We start from the raw sequence: 22,407 nt of genomic DNA, 5'->3' as shown, positions 1-22,407 counted from the left end.
CACTTGTTTATACCAGAGACATGCAGTACTTTGGAATTATCTTTAAAGAAGGTTTTCAGATTACTGAGACTTGGTCCAATGGATTCAACATTCTGTTGGATTCAGCATTCACTAAAATGCAAGAATTCCCAAGTCCAGATGCTAGCTATTACACGCTTCACAAAGCTCAGACACATTACTCAGGGGCTTGAGCATAGTTTTGGTAAGATAAGGGATGACTTTTTCAGTTGTATAACCTAAACTTGAACTTTATATGACAAAAAAAATCTCTTGTTGCTTATTTAGAGGGTTAGTTATGAGGGATGGGATTTTTTTCTTCAAATATGCATTAAAAAGCATGTTCTAAAATCTCTCAGTACAAAATGCTAAAGGATTATTCAGTGTGATTTGCATGAGAGCTTCAGATAGGGTACAAAAAAGTCAGACCTTTGGCCAGCTGCATGTCAGTCATTTCCTTTCTCCTCGCTGACTTCTGCAATTGGCCCCTCCCCAGCAAATCACCTTAGCATTTCAGTGTTTCCACCCCAGATGGCATACTTTATTTTCAGGAAATGTCAGTTACTTAGCCTTTGCAACATAGAATCTATAGCCATTTCCTGCTTTTTATATTCGGCTGTAGCTTTAGTTGAATGAAGGCTAGGAAGTTATCATTAATTGTGCTAGCAACAACTAACTATAACACTAAGTTTCTTAAATGTACATGTATTTGAGAAAATTACTCCAAGCTTGACTTTCCTTCTCCTCTCACTACCTGCAAGTATGAATCAGGAGCAAGTCAACTGAAATCTCTGGGGATGTGCAGATGTATCATAATATTGAGTTTTGTTTTGTTCTCGCTTACAAAAATGACAACTATTACAATAATTGGAGTATTTTCTTTGGAAATGTGATACCTTAATGAAGTACTATAACAAATTACCGCAACAATAATACGTATGTGTGGAAACTCTAAGAAATGCCTTTATCATATTACAGTTAACACACAGGAAGTCCAAGTTCTCCGCCAGGATCTAACAGGAGCAAATTTGCTTTGTGGTGTTAAGTTTCAGGTTGTACCAGAGAAATGCTCACATCGGAGCATGGGTCACAACTCCTCAGCGTGGCCCAGCGAAGCCTCTCACGGCTTCTTTAGCGACTGGCTATGGGGAAAGCACCACGTCTTTGCAGAGTTGCGGCACGTCCGGCTTCGTTGTTGCTGTCACACTCAGAACAGCCGAGGTTGGACGGCACCTCTGGAGCCCGCCCGGCCCAAGCCCTGATCCCGCAGCCCCGGCTCCAGCTGGCCTTCGAGCATCTCCACGGATGGGGCCTCCACGGCCTCTCCGGGCGGCCTGTGCCCGCGTTCAGCCGCCCTCGCAGCGAAGATGTGTTTCCTTGCGTTCAAGCGGGAGGGCTCCGCGAGCTGCCGCTCCTCGGAGGGACGCGCGGGGCCAGATCCCGCCTGGGCCACGAGGACAACGGGGACGGCAGCGCCGGCAGGCGGACAAGCGGCAGAGGGGAGGCGCACGCCGCCCCCGCGCCCCCCGGAACCTCTCCCTCCGGGCCCCGCTCGCCACCCGGAGCCTTCGCACGGGCGCACAGCCGCTCCTCCGATTGGCCGCCGCGCCGCCCGCGTGACGCCGGCGGCTGCTGCGATTGGCCGGTTCGCGGAGGCCGGTTTCCCGGGAGCCGGGGCGGCGGGCCGGGCCGGGCAGGGCTGCGGGCCGGGCCGGGCCGGGCCGGGGAGGGCGCTGCCATGGCGAGCGTGCACGAGAGCCTCTACTTCAACCCCATGATGACGAACGGCGTGGTGCACGCCAACGTCTTCGGCATCAAGGACTGGGTCACCCCCTACAAGATGGCGCTGCTGGTGCTCCTCAGCGAGCTGGGCCGCGCCGGCGCGCAGCTCGGGCTGCTGGAGCGGCGGCGGCTCAACCGGCTGCTGCTGCCGCTGCTGCAGGTGGGGCCGGGCCGCGGCCGGGGCTGGGGGCGGCGGCGGCGGCCCCGGCCCCTATCGCGACATGTCGCTCTCCTCCCCAGGGCCCCGACATGCCGCTGTCGCGACTGCGCAAAGCCATCGAGGAGTCCTGCCCGCACCTGGCCGGCTCCGTGCACATCAGGTAGGCGGCGGCGGCGGCCTCCGCCTCCCCCTCCGCCTCCCGCTGGGGCCCGGCCCCGCCGCGGCTGCGGTTGAGAGGGCAATGCGTCGGGAGCAAAACCTTCTTCTACGGTTTTGCAGTTCTCGTAAATAAAGTTTTGAAAGGGCACAGACACTAAGCGTTGAAACGATCTATTTTAAAGTTTCCATGGTACAGAAGAGCTGTTCTGACATTAAAGAACTCGCAAAACAGTGATTGTATTAAAATCGGTTGTTACTTACCTTGTTAAAAGAGTCATAGCCCTTTCTCTTTATTCTCTTTATTGAAAGAACTGTTTCAAAAGAAAAATCATTATTATTTGCTGTCATGTTTATTGTTTATATGATTGTCATTTATTTACATTATTATATTACGTTTAACATGTTTTGATTTTGTTCACAAATGTAAAAACTTGGGTATAATGAGCTAGCTACCACTTGGTTCTGTCTGTGTTTATTCATCTATACCTGAAAATGAAGGAGTGTTTATTTGATATGTAATATTAGAGCCCTAAAAAAGGTGATTTCCCTCCCCCCCCCCCATTTAGGTTAAAACTTATGGCAGAAGGAGAACTGAAAGATATGGAACAGTTTTTTGATGACCTTTCAGATTCATTTACTGGGACAGAGCCAGAAGTTCATAAAACAAGTGTAGTAGGTAAGTAGTTATTATTAATAAGCTATATTTGATGTGATAACTAATATCAATATAATTCATTCAAGGTAAATATTTGCATTTCTTTTTGGGTGTACTGGGGATATATATCTCATAACTCTCTTGCTCAAATGTTTCAGATTAAGAAATAATTTTGCATAGTGTTGTAATTCTTACTGATCTTAACAACTGTTCCATGATCAGATAATCTCTGAGATTTGCCACTAAATTATTTTCAGACTGATTCTCTACAAAAGTGAGTTTTATCAATTGGTAGGCTAAGATGAGGCACTTAAGCAAAATTATCTAATGCAATTTAAGCTTCTGGCTATTATAATGATTTCTAGTCTCCCCTCTGAAATGAGAGCTTCACAGATAGTTGTCATAATAGATGTTTTCCTTTGCAGGTCTTTTTCTGCGCCATATGATCTTGGCATACAATAAGCTTTCTTTCAGTCAAGTCTATAAACTTTACACTGCACTTCAGCAATACTTTCAAAATGATGAGAAGAAAGATGGAATTGATGAGAGTGATATGGAGCTGACAAATACAGAAGAACTGGAGGGGAAAATGGAGAAAGAAGAACTTGATGCACCTCTAAGGTGACTTATTAATATTCAAGTCTTTTCCTCTCTTTAAGAGATTTCTCAGTTAATCTTATTTCAGATTACCTCTGTACCTATCGATGTAAATTTAAGTTTTTTCCAGCCAAAGATTCTACTGTTCAAGTTTTCAAACTCTTACAAATGCTCATCTAGGCCCTATGCATGTCTTATCACTAATAACTTGTTAGAATCTCATAATTTGAATTTAATTTAGATATAAGAGACTATAGCAACTTCAGCTGCGGTAGGGGATGTAGTGTACTGTAACCTTGTATATACTCCTGTGTTCTCCTTAGAACAGGAATGTCACTGATTTGCCTCATGTCAGACTTGTCTGATGCATATAGTTGGCAGAAGTCTTAGGTCAAAGCTAGAACTTAAACAAGTTTTAAAATACTGTTCATAGGCTTTAAGCCAAAAAAATGATTATTAAAGCAGTCTGATCTTGTAGTTGATGTAGGTTGATTTTTTTTGTTTGTTTGTTTGTTTGTCTGTTTTACCTTGTGTGGGGATCACAGAGCTTTTTTTATTTAATATATATACTGATCTTGTTAATTTGCAGATACTCAACTTAGAAGGTAGTTCAGAGGTATACTAGCTACTCCTTAAGAACATATTCTTTACAGACAGATAACATTGAAATGTTAGAACTTTTTCTTCCTTGGGGGGGGGGGTGGGGAATGGGAAGGATATGTCACCTTTGGATTCGAAAAGCTCTGCCTTTGTGTTAATGATGAAGTACAGTGAATGTGAAGAGGATGCGCCGAGTGGAGTTAGTCTTTCTAGAGCCTCATGCTCACTTGCGGAGCTGGGTGGCCTCTCCGTTTCCTTGGTTGCCACCATGTGGTGAGACTTGTGAATGGCAACAGTTCCGTTCTCCGTGTCTCACAGAAGATGGCGGTACCCCATTCTCAAGCTCCCTCGGGGAATCACAGTCTCAAGGCCGGCTGCCCATAGTTTCCTTCCGCCTGGCCCACTGCTGAATGATTTCTTCTCTGGTTACACTAGTGTGACGTGCTAAAGCTGTTGGAGAGGTCACCTCTGCCTCCAGCGAGGAAAGGTTCCCCTCCAACGAAAAGTTCAGCTTAACGTTTTTGGTTTCTCTTTTCACCCTTCTCCAAATAGAAGAACTCACATTTCTTTGTGTTAAAGATGAGAAGCAATTGCTGAGACTTTTCACCCACTAAAGAGATGTTTCACCATAAGAATAATACTAAAAGTATTTATATATCCATATACTTACACTGTATTTTTTTTAAAACTATCTTTATCAAAGCCTGTGCTTGTGTGTGCTCTGCTATAGCTTGGGGATCAGTTAACGCCTTTGGAGTCTTATGTTATGCCATGGTTGCCGTCTTTTAATGGAATAAACGTTTGTCTGCTCTTGTAGAGCAGCTGTTTTCTGGAGTGATGTGTGTGGCCAAAGTGCTGTTTAATTTCTTTGTGGCCATCTTCACAAGGAAGGAACAACAGAGCTAAGCCATTTGAATATGTCACCCTGAATCTGTCTCTGCTGTTTCTGTTAGCATTCTTATGTGTGTATAGGATAACGCTCATGCATCTAGGATAACATTCATGTTGACCACAGTCTCTGCAGGCTGATGATTGTGATTCAGGTCTGGTTTTATAATGGCTGATCCATCAGAATGACGTCCACTTGCCTTCAGGTGTAGCTGTATAAGTGTCTGAACTGCGTGGAATCATTCAGACTGCTAGCTGTGATGTAGTAGATTTTATTCGTTATTAAATTTTCTGCTTTGAGCTGTTGAACTCTAATATGTCATGCAACTTTATAAAGCAAAAGTTGGAGTGTCTGTTAAAATGTATTTTCTTGTACTCCGTTTCATTGCCCTTGTTTCTAACCATAGTGGCTTTTCGCAGGGAAGAAGAGATATCTTGCAATGGGCCTCTTTCCCAGAAACAAGCAGAGTATTTCCTTTCTCAGCAGGTATGTTGATTCTGAACAAAGTTAAGTAAATGATCCATAACATGATTTTCATCTTTATACACATTATCAAACATGATGTTTTCTTAAATCTGTTAAAGATTTGTTGAATTTTGTATTGTGTGTGTAGTTGCTCGGTGTGAGCACTTAGGTTTAAAACTGTTTTATCCAGGCATGTAGACCATATGATTTTATTTGATTCTGAGAAGGTCACTTCAGTTCTGACTACTGAGTGCTTCAAATTCAATGTCTGCTAAAGGTGCAGTTTTGTTTGATTATTCCAGCTGGTAAATACAAAAAGGAGGGGCAATTCACATGGGCACAAATGTCATTAAATGTGCTGCATGCTTATAATAGTTTGCTAGCAATACAAAATACATATAATACGTAATGTTTCATACATACTTTAAAAGTTCAAATAAATCTTTACTGTTAGGGGTTGTCACATCGGTAGCCTGATTGAGGTTAGGCTGCTGCAACTCCGTGACCAACCAGCAGGGAGACTGAGTATATATTCCCACTAGGAACACACACGCGCAGCTGGCCACACAGATCCACACAGAAAACATCGCTCACACAAACCCCATCAGCAGCCTAATCCTGCTCCCATCAGGAGGAAGGTTGTTACTGGAAAATACATACATACGTGTGATATGGATCCCTCCGGTAGCTGGCCCTGGATCCTCACTCTGCCCGGCTGCTGGCATCTGGGCATGAGTCCCCAAGGCCTGCAGCCCTACTCCAGCTGCTGGTACAGACCCCTTTGCGCACACCAGCCCACGTGCATGCACCTGCGCACGCACGCATGCACACACTGGATTCTTGCAGCAAATGGACTTAGGTCCTCAGCCTATCCCGAAACTGACCCTTGGATCCTCTCGGCTCCAGCTGCGTCACACGCAGTTGCACACATACATATAAATGGGTCTCTTGGTCGACACCCAAATCCCATGGCCTCTCCAGCAGCTGGCTTAGACCTCTGCTTGTCTTGCTCACAGAGACACATGCATATCCATCACGGACTTACGGCTGCTTCAATACCCAGCTCCCAAGCCACTTATCCAACTTGATATTCGCTAGAATCACACACTGGTGTATGACCAGTCACCCCCACTCAGTTGCTGATGCCACAGACACACGGACCCCTGGGACCTGTAGTCTGACTCCAGCTGCTGGCACTCTGACCTCCAGGCACACACATGCACACAGAATAGAGAGCCCCTCGCCCAGGAAAACAGTTAGAAATGTAGTTTAACGAGAACCGAGAGGGACAGGCTGTGGTGATCTGGCACAGGGCATGGCCAGACAAGCTTACTGACCAGCGATCTGTTTGCACGGATCCAGTGCCTTTTATCCCCTTATCCCTCTATTTTCTCGCACTTGTTCCTCCCCAAACCAGCTTGATCCATCGCTTTCCCCGTCTTTGGTTCCTCCACTAAACATCCCATAATGTCTTGAACAAGCCCAAAGTGTTCTTCCCCTGGATCCCACAGCGTGTCCCAGTGTCCCATACCTCGGAGGCAGTAACCGCCCTCAGCGTGAAGGGTGCTCCAGAGAGCGCCCTGACGGGTGTCCCTCCTTCCCCCCGGGAACAGCCGGAGACAGCCCGGGGGGAGGCAGGGCAGGTGTTGCTCGAGTTCCCCCACCCGCCCTTGTTCCCCTGTCCTCCTTTTTGTGTGTGCAGCCTTTTATCGCATAACCAAACCCGCCGCCTTCTGCTGGGTCTCATTAGCATGTAGGGTTGTTTTGTTATTTTACAAACATGGATTTTAACTGCAGTGATACTAGCTAAAAGCACAATATAAGAGATTATTATTTACGTAGAGTATCTATTACCTATATGTATAAAAAAGCCTTTTTTTCTCCTAATTATGGTATTGTGGAGGAATCAAGATACTTTGGGGGGGTCCTGAAATTTGAAGTCTTTTTATTATTCAGTAATACTTAGTCTAGTAACTAGATTATTACCATTTTTTTTATTAATTGATGTTCTTCCCAAAACCAACTATGGATTACTTCTGTTTAGTTTCCTGAATTTTCTGAGAGAATATAAATACAATTTTCTGTTGCAGTAATTTTTCAAAGAGAGACTTGATCAGATTTTTTTATGTACCTTTAACCAGTCTTTTGAATAAGCTTTTATTTTACTTGGTCTCTGTGATCTCTGGAAAGTGAGTGCTATAATATAGCATATAATAAAACTGCCACTGGTGGCTCAGTGTCATAGTAGACAGAGCTGCTATGAAATCTTCTTTAAAGCTCTCTGGGTGCGGATAACAAACTGACAAATACGTATCTCTTTTTTTTTTTTTTTTGTGTAACCCTCCAGTTTGAGTTACTTAGCATTGGTTTCAATTTTTATTCCAGGCTTCTTTACTAAAGAATGATGAAACAAAGGCTCTTACTCCAGCATCTTTACAGAAGGAATTGAACAACTTGTTAAAATTTAATCCAGACTTTGCTGAAGCGGTAAGTATCTTTTTCTTCATCCAGAATGGTTGTAAAGGGATTTTTTCATACCTCTAGGATGGGATTATTTGGGAGTAATTTATTCTATATTGAAATATAAGCAGATGATAAAAATGTGAATAAGAAGCATGTAAATGTTTAGTAATTCAGACTAAAACTCTGGAAGGTATAGAAACCTTAATTAAGCGAAGTACTTAACCACATGTCTAGCTTTATGCATAGATATAATCCTCCTAACTTTGGTGGAACTATTGCAGTGCATTCTAGTTGAATTAAACCTAAAGCTTATTTCTTTTTATGTACATTTTTCTAAGAAATTTCAGACATTATACTCCTGTAATTTAGAAATCAGTATTAGGTGAAATATCTGTTGATTTTGTTTACTGATATTCATTTCTGGTGCTTAAAAGTAGACTGAAAGCAATAGACAACTCGCATAGACAAATGGTTCTAGTACTGTGCTGCGAGCATTTGCCTTGTTCCCAGAGCACTTTTCTTGAGCTGTTCCCATGAGTTTGCAGTAAACTCTCTCCTGCTTTAGTTTTCAAGGCTTCCTCCCAGCTGCCCTTTTGGCTAAGGCAGGCAGGATTTTCCTTGCACCCGTTTGGAGAAGGTTCCTTGAAAGGGCTGCCAGAGGAGGGGCTGGGCTTCATGGCTCACAAAGTCCTCTCTGGTGTTCTGCTTCTCTGATGGAAGAGCTTGGCCTGCCCTCTTCTCAATGTCAAGGGCCAAACAGGTAGCTTTAGCATCCCCCTTCTCCACGCAGGGCATTTGGAAGCTGCTGCCATTCTTCTGAGTATCTTCCAGAGTGCAGACACAGAGGTAGTCATGCCTTATCATCACAGTTGTTAGGCAGCCTTTCTCAGTAAGATATACAGTAAATACTCTTTTATACTCAAAAACTTAGTGTTTTAATGGTTCTGTATACTTAAAGCTGATTTTGCTTTCATTTTTAGCATTATTTAAGCTACTTAAATAATCTCAGAGTGCAGGATGTCTTCAGTTCAACACACAGCCTCCTTCACTATTTTGACCGTTTAATTCTCACTGGAGCAGAAAGCAAAAGCAACGGAGATGAAGGTTACGGTCGGAGTTTGAGATACGCTGCTCTAAATCTAGCTGCACTGCACTGTCGGTTTGGCCATTAGTAAGTTAATGCATTGTACCGTGCATCTAAAATTCATCTTGGTGCATCTCTTAAGTGCTAATAGATGGACCTTTGATTCATTATGAAAATCTGTTCAGGAGAAGAAGGTACTTTCTCTAATTCAGTAACAGCTATAGTTGGATCGGGCTGGAATTTTCTTGGAATCTTGATTTGTTTTAGTTTGTTTTTATTTTGACATTTATTTGGTTTCCATAATAACTAAGTTATCCACAGCACCGTAAGAGTTGACATTTGTCTGTGTCTGGTTGCAACTGTTTCCTAGGGAGTTAAGTTCTCAATTGCTATGTTTCCATGACCTCAGAAAGGTCAGTGGATGTGGATGCTTATTTCCAACTATATTCTCAAAAAAGTGCAGTTGTTTTTCTGTTGCATTTAAACCAATACAGAGCTGATGATCTGGAAAAAGAATAATTAAAAAGCCATCTTGGGAGATTAGGTATTGTTTCTAAAAACCCATAGCTGTGGGTGTTATTTTATTGATAAATAAGGCTGGCTTACCGACCTCCATATAAGGCTCGTATTTAGTGACTTCTGCCTGGATGCATCATGTAAAAGGACTGGAGATGATGGGAAGGAGATGTGAAAAATGGAAAGCAACAACTTTTCTACATAGGCAGATACTTTATCTTGCCCCTGTTCAAACAGTAGCTTAGCACATTGGCCTGAATATGGGTTTGAAAGCCCATTTAGGGGTTACAGTTAGTACTTCATGATGCTGCCTTGCTCGCTAGCTTCAAGACTGGAATATATTGCTGAAGTGGTAAGAAGGAAGTACAGGCTTTCTCATTTGATCTATTAAATCAGAGTTCTCTTGAGTGGGATATGCATAATTTAAAGCATTATTCCTCTGTATCTTTGTAATGCTGCATTTTAAGTGCTATAGGAATACGAATATGTTCTGTGTTTTTGTTTGCTGATAGTCAGCAGGCTGAACTTGCGCTTCAGGAAGCCATCCGAATTGCACAGGAGTCTAATGATCATGTTTGCTTGCAGCACTGCCTGGTAAGACAACCGTGTTGCGATGGAGGTTATGTCACCTTTGTCCGTGTTATCTGTGCCTTTGCTCAGGCAACGGCTGCAGAAATACTCTTAGAGTAATACCTCAGCCAATGCATCAGTAATTCAGATATGACTCTCTCACGGTGGGATGACATGTTGTTTCTGGCAGATGGGTCACCCAGAGCAACAGACTAGAGGGAGATCATGGTAAGGTTTTCTTATGATTTGGGAGGATGTTCTTAAACGGGAGTTGTGATCCCAAGATTACTCCATGCTAAGCTCAGAGTTTAGTCTTACATGCTTTAAAGAGCTTTCTTCAAAGTTTTTTATAAACCTTGTCCTTAATGTCTCTTGTATTTTCAGAGAGTAAATACTAGCCTTCTTTTCAGCAAACAGAAAGGAGGGAAAGACTTAATGTTTCCTTCTAGGTTTTTTTTTTTCTTTCTGTAATTAACATTAATATTGTAATAAATTGGCATCAGTGATATCAAACTCCCAAGACACTGATTTCCACAGTTAAGTATAATGGGGTGACTTCGTATTACTCTGAAACCTCCAGTATTGGCTGCTCTCAAGCCAGTAATCCCAGTCTAGCTGCACCTTTGATATATTTTGCTGTGTAACATTTAACAGAGGTTTCATTAATATCATATTTATTCTAAATTATAGTTTGTGTTTCCAGCAAGTTCTTGTGCATTCCATGTAAAAGTAAGAGAAGCTAAAAATGCTGTAACCATTAGATATTCGTAATGAGATTTTAATTTTTTTCCCTTACTAGAGCTGGCTGTACATCCTGGAACAGAAGATATTTGATAGCTGTGTTCTGCTGGAGCACTCTGTAAACAAATCTTTACATTTTGGTTTGCCAGTAAGTCTGTTTCATTTATTCTTAACTTTATACTAGGATATATGCCTGGGGGGGAGTGTGCCTTATATTGGCTGAACTGTTCAAATGTGTAATTGAGTTTAAATCAACCTGTTTTACACTACAAAATCTAGCTGTTTCTATCACTTTTAATCTTCATATTAGCAAACCAGAGTTCAGTTGCTTTGATGTCAGTGCATTATCGCAAGGCTCACTGCTTTTACTTCTAACTTGTTTGCTCCTCAGGCAGAAGGAATTCTCTGTGGCTACTGGGCTGGCTCCGTGCAGCAGGTCCCGGCCCATAACGCAATCCGCGGGTGTCGAAGGGAGGCTCTCAAGCCTCGGCGGCTGCCTTCCCTGTGACTCGGTGCTGATGTCTCTGGCAGGGCTTTGAACACGTGTTTACGTGTACTGCCCTGTCCGAGCTGTGAAATCCTGCGAGGCAGCCCTCTCCTCGGCTAGTTTTGTGCCCTTTCGTATGTATCAGCTGGCTGATAAAGTTTAGTTCTGTCTTCGCCCAAGATCTGCAGTCTCTTCGTTAAGAGAATTGGTCTGAAAGGAACCAAGTAGCTGATGTTGCGAGGTGGAGAGCAGACATTATACTGTATAGAGGGGTGGCTGCCTGGCGAGCTCCAAAAATCAGCCTGTGACATAGGCGATCTCATCAAGTGGAAAGAAGTAACAGCCGTAGGAAAATTGGCAAGACGAAAAAAGAGGTTGCTGGTTATGCAACCGGTGTACTGGCCGCTCGGTGGGGAAGGTGGGGGAAGGCTCTGTGTTTTTGTAACTGTTTCATCATTGGAGGAATCCACATGAAAGTCATGTCATCTTCTTTAAGACTCCTCTGTGGGGGAGTGGAAATTACTCTTCACATCTAGCAAAATGGCATTCATATGTGTGTGGGTGTGTAAGTGCATATTTAAAGAAATCACTGTAGCGGTGCTCTTTTATCTGTACTGAATAGCATCATATCTTTTAATTGGGACTTTTTTTCTTGGTTTATACCTCTTGCTGTGATGTAATTCACGCGTGTAGTGTACTCTCTTGTCTTTCAGTGTTGTGTTTTGTTTTTTTTCTCCCCCCCACCCCCTCTCCGCAGTACCTAGCTTCCCTGGGAATACAGTCCTTGGTTCAGCAAAGAGCTTTTGCAGGAAAGGCTGCCAACAAGCTAATGGATGCCTTAAAAGATTCTGATCTGTTACACTGGAAACACAGTTTGTCGGAACTTATCGATATTAGTATAGCACAGAAGACTGCCATTTGGAGATTATATGGCCGCAGGTATTTTTTTCTTTTGAACTCTTGTGTTAGCTCACTCTACTTGTTAGCAGGTAATGCATTTTGAGTTATTTATATAGGTGTAACAAGTGACTGTGTCTCTCCAGTGTACCAAAATAAAGCATTCAGACTGTGTGATTCAGTAAATGCTGGGTGCAATTATTTCCCTTATGTTCATTTAAAACTCATAACAGGAGAAGACGTGTTTCCATTTAGTAGTGGCAAATAGTTCATAAGTTTAATATTCTTATGTCCCCATTTTCAGCTTCTCTGTACTTAAACTGTGTGCAGCTTTCAGTACATTGTATACACTTGCATAGTCTAGAGTTCCTGGGTAGCAGTTATTTTACAAGTTTCCATTCTCCCCCAGGCCTCTGGCTTGCCACAAAAAGAGTCTGTAGACCACTGTCATAACAAGACCATAGATTTAAAATGGTTGGTGTTCTGTCGCTTGAAAGCTAAAAGGTGTTTCTCTTACTAAAGCACCATGGCACTTCAGCAAGCCCAGACCTTGCTGAGCATGAACAGCCTGGAGGCTGTGAATGTGGGCGTACAGCAGAATAACACGGAGTCCTTTGCTGTAGTGTTGTGTCACCTGGCTGAGCTACATGCAGAGCAGGTGAGTTTTATGGCTAGTTGCACAAAATGTCATTTGGGTGAGAGGATGGGTGGGTGTTATTGACAGAGAGCCTGAGGCCAGAGTCATGTTGTGTTCTGCCTTTAATCCCTGCACTGGAGGGGAAGAAAATCCAGGGCTTTTGCCTGGCCAGTTCCTCTTTCCAGGAGGGCTGCGATGAAATCAAGGGGAATGGTGCTTGCTCCTGCGCATGCTTATCCGAGTGCCGTTTCTGTGTTACAGGGATACTTTGCGGCTGCTTCAGAAATATTGAAACATCTAAAGGAAAGATTTCCTCCCAACAGTCAGCATGCGCAGGTAGAATATATATAATTTAGCCTGTAAACTACACAACTGTGTTACAATAGGATCTGAATTCCATTGCAACTTAATTCATACCTTTCCTCTGCATGCCTTGGGCTACCTTTCCTATTTTCAGTTGGCTCATGACCCCACGGGAAGCCATGTGGCCTTTACCTTTGTACTAAAGCATGAAAATAATGCCTCTGCCGTTTTAAGACTGGTGAGACAATTGTCTCACTGTAGCCTCCTAAGAAAAAGCCATTTAAATAGAACTGTACTTAACAGAGGAGTATACGTGTCCTTCAGAAGCACATCTGCAAATTAAATGCTGTACACTGATTTGGAGCTTCAAAGTTCTGTTTAAGGGTGCTAGTTATTTTGATGTATTATACTCCAGAAATAACTGAGAGAAGAAGCCATTATTTGTGTGACCCTGGGAAATGCATTAACGCATGAGTCTATAAGATAGTGTTTACGTTAAAGTGTTCTAGATTCCATTAAATTTAGTTCAGTCCTTCTCTTTTTGCTACAAACAAGTCTATTATTTCAAAGCATTAATAATGGTTTAAAAGAGCTTTTTTACTTAAGATGCAGTCAAATAGATCAGCTGCAGTATTGAAACATTACTCTAGACCTTTCTGCTAAAGGACAGGAATTTAGTAAATCCAGTAATTGCAGAGCTCGTCAAACACGCAGCATGAATTTAGTTGTTTCTGGACATAAATATCCACAGGGGAAAATAAAAATTAAGTTCTAATTTAGGGTTAGAAAATGAGCATGCACAATTTCTTAAACTTTTTCCTGGATGTTCTTTGTTTAGCTTTGGATGCTGTTTGATCAGAAAATACAGTTCGAGAGAGCCATGAATGATGGCAGATATCATATAGCAGATTCTCTTGTAGCCGGGATTACAGCCCTTAATAGCATTGAAGGAGTGTACAGGTAAGAAATCATGAATCTGCAGAATAAACTGACAGGTTTATCCCATGAAGGTAATTAAAAAAATTAGCAAAATGATTGCTGGCAGTCACATGTATTTACATGCTCATCTCTTCCCAGTATTAATTATGGTAGTGTTGTCTAACCTGTAACAATTACTCTGGTAAGAGTATGTCCTGCAGTAATCCATTCTAGTTGTTTCTCTGGAGATTTTTAAGACCAGAATCTGCTCATGGTAACAAGACCCAAAACTATGCACAATGAAGAATCTTATATAAAATAGCTAGGAACCTAGGGCCTAGTTGCAACTCTGCTACAATAAGAGCTCGAACAATGTCTTCGTCTCTGTCCTAGTTTCTACATCTATAAAATAGGACGGTATAAATGTATTTATCTCACCTTAATGTGTTCTTGTTTCTAAATGAAAATGGTATGTTAGCAATAGATGGGGTCAAAACTTGTTATTTGGTGTATATGAATAACAATTTATTGTTAAAAGCTGTTTGTTGTTGATTTTCAATGAGGCAAAAAGCCCAAAAACATAGCCAATACCAGTAAGCGGGAAGATAGGTATTCAAGCTGTGGGACCTGATGCTTGTCCTTCTGGAACTGGGCTATCTGTGATTGCCCTGACCTTTAAATATACTGCTCAGTGTGTGGGTTCGGGTTTTTTGAACCCATCTCCTACTGCTGTGTGTTTTGTTTCTTATTTCCCTGCTCTTGCTCTTTCGCTGTCACTCCATGTCTGTGTTAGCTCATGCCAATTTTAGTTAGCATACCTCATACCCGTTTTTCTTGCACAAATAATTACTGGTGCTTTCTAGCTTGCATGCCCTCCTGCTTCTGCTCCTTGCTTGGCCTTTGTTTTCGGCAATCCTTGTTTTCCAGCTAAAGCTGTTTTATGAGTTGGATCCTTTCTGCGTGGGAGTTATCTAGTGATCGCGATGCCTAATTTTTCTTCCACCTGAGTGTGTAGCATACGTACTTTGTTACAATACAGTTTTATGGTTACATTTACAGAAACAAAGTTCACAAAATAAAGGCCCATTTTACTGTGCTCTCAAGAGTAGAACTGTGTCTAAAATATAAACGTATGATGAATGACTTTTTGTTTTACCATGGCAGAAAAGCTCTTGTTTTGAAAGCCCAAAATCAAATGTCAGAGGCACACAAACTTTTGCAGAAATTGTTGATCCACTGCCAGAAAATCAAGAACACTGAGATGGTGATTAGGTAAGAATGATTCATTTTCAGAATATTAAAGCCACTTTGCAACGATTAAAATCAACCGTTTCAATCTGTTCGTGTTCAGACTTCACTAGTCTTCAGATTACCTATTATGGAAATTACATAATAATTTCATTTATTAAACATGGTTTGGGATAATTGTTTGATACTAGCTTGTTGGAGCAGGGGGGAAAGCAAGCAGATGTTTTTCATCAAAAGAAAGAGGTTTATAATTCTTTCCCCCTCTTTTGGTTAGTGTACTTCTCTCGATAGCAGAGCTCTACTGGAGATCTTCGTGTCACACGATAGCTTTGCCTGTCCTGCTACAGGCTCTTGCCCTCTCGCGAGAATACAGCCTGCAGTACTTGGCTTCTGAAACTGTGCTGAACTTGGCTTTCTCCCAGGTATGTTTGATTTGTGTTTTCACAGGACAGGAGGGCAACATTTATGCTGGGGATGTGGATACTGGTTTTACTCCTGTTAGATTTAAGAACATAACCTTGTCGGAATTCAGTCGCTGATTCTAATGAAGTATATTCTAAATGTAAAATCTTTCAAGGAAGTTAATAAAAGTTGAGTTTAGTGTATATCAGTAAGATCTGTAGTTATGCTACATAATTAAGCAGGCAAGCATAAATTGGCCCTGCCTTCATTTCTCCAGTTGGTATTTCTTATGCTAATTTTTTGGCTTTCTAGTAGCACGGTTTGACGTGTGTTTGAATTAAAAATAATACTTGTAATGGAGTTCAGCTGTATTGTTTATTCTGAGCTGGCAGAGTCCTGGTTGTCAGCACTGACTGGAGTGGAGGAAACCATGCCCAATCATTTCAGATGGTAGCTCATTTCTACTAATAAGTTTCTATTTGAAAGAAGATTGTAGGGGGGAAAAAAACCAACATCCTTGTCTGGAGCATTGCTTTATTAAAAACATATGTGGCTTATGTTGGTCTTCTCAGAAGAAGCTGCTCTCACCAATGGATTCCAGTATCAGACCAGCAAAGTGTTTCTCTTTCAGCTTATCCTTGGGATTCCTGAGCAAGCCCTGAATATTCTGCATATGGCGATAGAGCCTGTCTTGGCTCACGGAGCTGTGCTGGACAAAGGCTGTGCCATGTTCTTGGTGGCCAAATGTCAGGTGGCTTCTGCAGCTTCCTACACTCCACAGAAGAAGGTTGAAGGTAGCGTGAAGAAGAGTTCTCCCTGTTTATACCTTGTTCACAAGTTGAAAACTGCAAAGCAGTGTATATGTTGGAGTCCCGATAGAACAGACACCCCCCCGATCACTGTTAATAAAGTTAAAATGGTACAACAGTGTTATGTAGTTATCAAATAAGCGAATTAATTTTGAATTAGCTGTTCAACTTGAACAGATTCAGTAATCATAATGGAGCCTTGTTGATCTGCCTACTTTCATGCCCATATTCTGCAGCAAAGGTTGAATAACAGAGACTAGCTGAAAGACCATGTTGCTAAGACAAAAATTGTTTTGAAAAGCTGAGGAATGTGTATTTGGGCCCCTTAGAATGGGGCTGTATTGCTTGAAATTATTATTGTGATGATGTCTTAAATATGGCTGTTCCCCCCCCCCTTATTTTTTTGGCAGCTTTGGAATCAGCTATTCTGAATCTAAATGAAGCTAAGACTTATTTTGCCAAAGTGGATTGCAAAGAGCAACTTAGAGATGTTCTCTACTTCCAAGCCAGACTGTTCCACACCCTAGGCAAGACCCAGGAAAGGAACAAATGTGCCATGCTCTTCCGGCAGTTGCACCAGGAACTGCCTGCACACGGTGTCCCCTTAATAAATGCCTTTAAGTGATGCATTTAAAGATGAGATTTGCTTTTCTGTTTTGTTAACTGTCTTTTTATTATATTCAGTCATCAGTGTTTGAAAATAATTGCCAATAAATTATGGTCTTCTACTGAACAAACTTGTGTTTTGCTTGTAATGACTTAGGAGGAAATACAGATTTCCACCATTTCACTTTATTCCATACTTGAAATTAAGAATTAAATGGGGAAAAAGAATGCTCTCAGGACTGCAGTAAAAGCACACTGAGGGGAGAGTAGCAAAGCCATGATAAAGCAATTTCTGCTCTTAGAAATGACATTTTCAGACTCAGTGCTGGCTCAGTTAACGCTGGGTGGGGCACAAAAAACTAGTGGAAATTGTAGGCGAAGCTCCTTTGTGCTAATTTTAAATACTATGGAACAGGGAGTCGCATTTAAAATGTGTCCTTGCATTTAACCTGTCTACAGTCACTGTTTACACTGTAGAAACAGATGGTGCTGGCAGAAGGGAAAAAACAGAGCCCTGCTGGAAAGGTCTGATGGTGCAAAGTCCCAGCATCGCTGCGTTAGACGTCCTTGTGCAAAGAGCAGCTGCAAAAAGTAAAGTGTGCTAAGGTTCACTTGGATGCAACAAGAGCACTAGGTCAGCTGAACTATTTTGTGTGTTTTTTCATAGGCGCTGTGTAGGATTTACCTGCTCTGTTTTTATCTGTGAATAAATGAGGACAGGAAGTAACTCCACACTTTTGGAAGATAATTTCGTTTTGGATGTAACGCGGGATTTGGTACGCAGATGCGGTTGCGCTGTCGTGAATGGGAGCGTGCACGCACCGGGCGGGAGGCAGCCTGGTTGCACCGCGGCGCCCGGTGCTGAACCTTGGGCAAGGCGGGTTCTGGTCCTTTCTTGCCTTTCATCCCTCTACTTTACAAAAGCTAAATACCATTAGTGTAAACACTTAAAGATATCCTGCCAGGAAGCACTAGATGATGAGATTGCGGCATTATTGGCAAAGGGAAAGCAAGCTTAGAAGTAAATCTTACCGGCTCCCCTGGAGCTCTGCCAGGTAAAGCAGGAAGAGAGAAATTTTAAAATGTGTGGAAATAAGGATAATCCAGTACTAGTTTACACATCCCATTAATTAATGTTGCAGTGTGGCTTTTAGCAGATAACCAGTGCTTTGATTGTAAAACCACAGCTGTATTTCAAGTGTCAGAGAAAAGTAACCCAGATTCCCAGCAGGCTTCTCCGGAATGCTGGTTTTGGTGGCTCCTTGCCCCGTCTGTTACATTAATCAGCCCCCCCATTAATCAGTGGGAAAGCACTTAAAGTTCAATCCATAAAATGTTTGGAGCACCTGCTATTTGCATTAATAGCGTATTTGCGTTATTGCAAAACTGATTCCTAGGGTGGCTTTCAAGATTGTGGTGAAAATAGCAGCATTTATCCCTAAAACTCACGTGGAAGCATGTCCGCACTCTGGGAAACTTTGAAGTGTTGAAATGGTGCCCACAAATGGGTCTCAAGGCAGAAGGACAAGTGGGATTTGGGGCAATGCCGGGTGGCTTCAGCACATACGAGGCTCTCGCGTTCATCTCGCCAAGTTTTGAAGCCGTCGCTTCACGAAAAGAAGTTGATCTGAAAACCGCAGTTAAGATCAGTGCAAGGATGATGCTTGAGTGGGAATGTGCTCGATAAGAAAAAATGAATAATTAACACGAGCAAAGCGGGGGCTGCATGTGCAGAGCCGGGTGCCGGGGGGGAGCCAAGCGCCGGGGCCGCACTGCGTCTCCCCCCGCGCGCCGCAGCGGCAGGGGCCGGAGCCGGAGCTCCAGAGGCAGCTGCGCTGGGGGGTTAAAGGCCTGGGGGTGGGGGGCCGCTCCGGCATTTTCAGATAGCGGCTCTATAAAATTCCCTCTCTGCAGGGATTTCGCGAGGGCTGGGCAGCTGCTCCGGGCGAGGCCCGGCGGAGCGGGGTGCGAGGTAACGCCGCTTCGCCTCGGCTGCTCTCACGCTGCACTTGCGCGGCGGCGGCGGCGGCGGCGGCGGGGGAGGCCGCAGCTCAGCGCGCCTCGGGCTCGCGCTCGGGCTCTGGCCGCGGCGGCTGCGCGGGCGCGGCCCGGGGAGCGGCGGCGCCCGGCAAATCCCGGCTTCGTGCCCGCAGCGGGTAAGGGGGGGAGCCGCGTTTTGGGGCGGATCGACGCTGGAAAGCTTAAAAAAAAAAAAAAAAAAAAAGGGCTATGGGGGGGGGGGGGCAGGATGCGGCTGCCCGCGGGGAAACCTCCCCTTCCCCGGGGCGGAGCGGGGCCTCCCTCCCTCCCTCTCTCCTTCCCTCCCTCTCTCCCTCCCTCTCTCCCTCCCTCCTTCCCTCGCCGGCTGCCGCCGCCGGAGCGGAACCGAAAGCGAAGGCGGCGCCGGGCGGGCGCGCTCGGCCCCGCGGGCGGCTCCGGGGCTGCGGCTCCGCCGGCGGCAGCGGCAGCGGCCCCAGGTCGGTGCGGCGGCGGCGGCGGCGGCGGGCGGGGACCGGGCCGGGCCGGGGCGCGGGGACAGCGCGGCCCCGGCGGGGACAAAGCGGCGCCGCCTCGGCGCGGCCGCTGCGCCGCGCCGGGGCCGCGGGAAGGGGCCTTTCCTCGGGGCAGCGGCCCGGGCGGCCCTGCGGGCGGCGGCTGTTTTGGGGGCGGCGGCGGGGGGGGGGGGGAATCGGTGGCTTGATTCTCCCGTGCGGGCGAAACCCGCCCTGGGGGAGCGCGGCTGGCCGGGGGGAAGGGCCGGGGGATGCTCGGGGGGCCCCGGGGGGATGCTCGGGGCCCGGGGATGCTCCGGCTCCCGGGGATGCTCCGGCTCCCGCTGCCCTTTGCGCACCGGCCCGGCTGCCGCCGCTCTCCCCCACGTGCCCCCCTGGGCCTGTGGCGCGGGCGGCCACACCGACCCCGGGGATGTGACACCGAGCCTCAGGGATGCAGGACTGCACCTCGGGGATGTGACACCGACCCTCGGGATGTGACACCAGGCTTTAGGGATGTAGCACCAGGCCTCGGGGGTGCAACGCCAGGCTTTGGGCATGTGACACCAGGCCCCGGGGCTGCAGGACTGCACCTCGGGGACGTGACACCAGGCCTCGGGGACACGGCGAGCAGGTGGCCGTCCCCAGCAGCGCAGGGCGTCTCGCGGGCCGAGGCCACCGGCCGGCAGCCGTCGGGTCGGGGAGGCGAGGTTCGGCGCTGGGAGCGAGAGGGGCCGGGGAGGACGAGGCCGCGGGCGCGCTGGGGGTCGTGGGGAAGCAGAAGGGGGTTTTCGAGGTCGCGGGGGGAGGAAGGTGGCGGCGCCGCTGAAGGAGGCTGAGACGAGGCCACGCTCTGAGCGGCGGCGCGGGATGGTGCCCGGCTGGCGGCGGAGCGGCCCGGAGCCGTGGGAGCGTAAGGATGCGGGAAGGGCCGCGGGCAGGGGCAGGGCGGCGGTGGCGAACCGCAGCCGCAGGCGCCCCAGGAGCCCAGACCGCTCGTGGGGGCAGAGCCCGGGGGGGGGGGGGGGGGCTCGGTTGGGCCTTGGTGCGGCGCCGCGGCGGGCGCTGCCTCGCGGGCGTCGTTCTTCAGCGCTGCTCTTGCCCCGAAAGCCGGCGCGCTCGGCCGGCCCCGGCGGAGGGGAGGCTGCTCCGAGCGGCAGCCACGGCCAAGCCGGGGCTCCTCCGGGAGCTGCCGGCGGCTTGGCGCTTCCGCTGCATTTCGGGGTACTTATTATACGTCGCTTAAGCGGTACGAGGTGGTATTGCTAAATGCAAATAGTCTACCGTTCAGCTCTGATATTATAATGCTACCAGATATTATAATGCTTTTTTTTCTTTTAATTCTTTCCACGTCGCTTTGGAGCGGCCGGACAAAAGAGGAAGGCTTTCGCGCTTCCCCCGGAGGCAGCGGGCAGCCTGGCCGCCGGGGCGCGGGGACGGGTTATTTTGGGCGCCCTCCGGCTCGCAGGGAAGCTGCTGAGGGATTTTTTTCCGTCGAAGGCCAGGCATGGACCCGGCCGGTCTGTGCGCGCTGCGGTGACTAATGTCTTTGTGGCGGGATTTGGGACGGCCCGCGGGCAGGGCCGGGGCGGCGCACGATCGATGCCGGCGCCGTCCTCGCCGGCGGTGGCCACCGAGCCGCGCGGGCGCCCGTCGAGGGGGAGAGGCCCCCGCGCTGCCCGGGGCGCTTTCGGTTTAATACCCCTCTCCGTCACGGATTAGCGGCGAGCCGATGGCTCGGATAACCCCGCCGCGGCGGGCGCAGGTTACGTGCGGAGCGTGGCCGAGGGCTGTGCCGATGCAGCGCTCCGAGGAGGCGGCTGCCTTTCCCGAGGATTCAGAGTCCGTGTGCCTTTTGCTTTGAAGACAGCACCAAAGGGGTTTTGCACCTGAACGCACCCGTTTTCCTCGTGCGATGATCAGGGTGCACCGGTAAAGCCCCCAAAACCGCATTTCACCTCTGTGGATTCATTGCTCCCATCCCAGGCTCTCGCAGTTTTTCCTCTGGAGGATGATACCGCTGTCGTCTTCCTCCTCCTCCTCCTCCTCCTCCTCCTCCTCCTCGGCGTCCCCGTGCGCCCACCACGGGAAGCCCGGCCGGCGCTGGGGTCTCCCTCGCTTCGCGCCGGCGCCTGGCCCTGCCTGCACGTGCTCAGCAGCCGAGCTAACGTCTGGCTTCCGCTCGGGGACGGTAGCTGTGAAAAAGGGATTTCAGCACAACCCCGTTCTCAGCCCCTGTGCATGCACGCAAGGGGGAAAAAAAGCCCCCAAAAGCCTCTCTTGCGTTTGCACGGTCACCGTGCCTGGTCAAGAGGAGCCGGTCCCCGGTCGGAGCCGTTACGGTGCCGTTCGGGTGACTTTCAGGCCGTTTGCGGAGCTGCAGGACGGCGGCGTTTTAACGGGCCGGGTGGCAACTCCCACCTGCGGCACAAGGGAGGTTCGTCCCGCTGCCCGGCGGCGGCCGGGGGCACCGGGGGCCGGCGGCGTTTCGGGGGGCCGCGGGACGACTGCCGGCGCCGTCTGCTGCCGCCTCTCGCGCCGCCGTCCCCAGGTGCTGCCTTTTTTGGTGCTTTTCCCTCCACGCCGCCGCGGTTTACGGCGAGGGCCCGGCCGCCGGGCTCGGCCCCCGCTTAACGGGGCGGCTGTTTACATCCGCTGGCGCCGGGCCCGAACCTGCCGGCGGAGAGCGGCCTCCGGGTCCGTCCGCTCCCGGAGCGGGGCGAAGGCGCTCGCTCATTTTCGCGCGTCCCCCGGCGTGCGCCGAAACGCGCTCGCGTGGCCCTGGCAGGCTGGCGAGCCCCGCACCGTGCCGAGCCGAGCTGAGCCGGTGCCCGTGCCGGGGCTCGCCGCCGCCGTGGATCCGGGCAGGCTCGCAGGCAGCGCTTCCCGGCGGGTCCAGTCCCGATTTTTGCAGTTCTGGGTGAGGCTTT

At 47.3% G+C, this 22,407-nt stretch overlaps 1 protein-coding gene across 1 annotated transcript; it reads left to right on the top strand.

The window, feature by feature from the left end:
- The first annotated feature begins 1,712 nt into the window (after positions 1-1,712).
- Positions 1,713-17,125, top strand: ANAPC5 (anaphase promoting complex subunit 5). The gene is made up of 17 exons (XM_067306873.1): positions 1,713-1,939; positions 2,020-2,099; positions 2,665-2,774; positions 3,179-3,374; positions 5,259-5,325; positions 7,690-7,791; positions 8,748-8,938; positions 9,880-9,961; positions 10,737-10,826; positions 11,923-12,104; positions 12,585-12,720; positions 12,961-13,035; positions 13,841-13,962; positions 15,085-15,192; positions 15,443-15,590; positions 16,202-16,364; positions 16,790-17,125. Exons 1-17 carry the CDS (start codon positions 1,736-1,738, stop codon positions 17,002-17,004), a joined length of 2,271 nt encoding a protein of 756 aa, XP_067162974.1. The 5' UTR covers positions 1,713-1,735; the 3' UTR covers positions 17,005-17,125.
- Positions 17,126-22,407: the final 5,282 nt, after the last annotated feature.

The sequence above is a fragment of the Apteryx mantelli genome, chromosome 17 (genome assembly GCF_036417845.1).
Source record: "Apteryx mantelli isolate bAptMan1 chromosome 17, bAptMan1.hap1, whole genome shotgun sequence".
Taxonomy (NCBI): domain Eukaryota; kingdom Metazoa; phylum Chordata; class Aves; order Apterygiformes; family Apterygidae; genus Apteryx; species Apteryx mantelli.
This window is presented reverse-complemented; position numbering and strand designations above follow the sequence as displayed.

Coding starts and splice junctions, on each gene's coding strand:
- ANAPC5 (XM_067306873.1), top strand. CDS start 1,736: ATGGCGAGCGTGCACGAGAGCCTCTACTTCAACCCCATGATGACGAAC. Junction 3,375..5,258: donor GAACTTGATGCACCTCTAAG/GTGACTTATTAA, acceptor GGCTTTTCGCAG/GGAAGAAGAGATATCTTGCA. Junction 13,963..15,084: donor AGCATTGAAGGAGTGTACAG/GTAAGAAATCAT, acceptor TTACCATGGCAG/AAAAGCTCTTGTTTTGAAAG.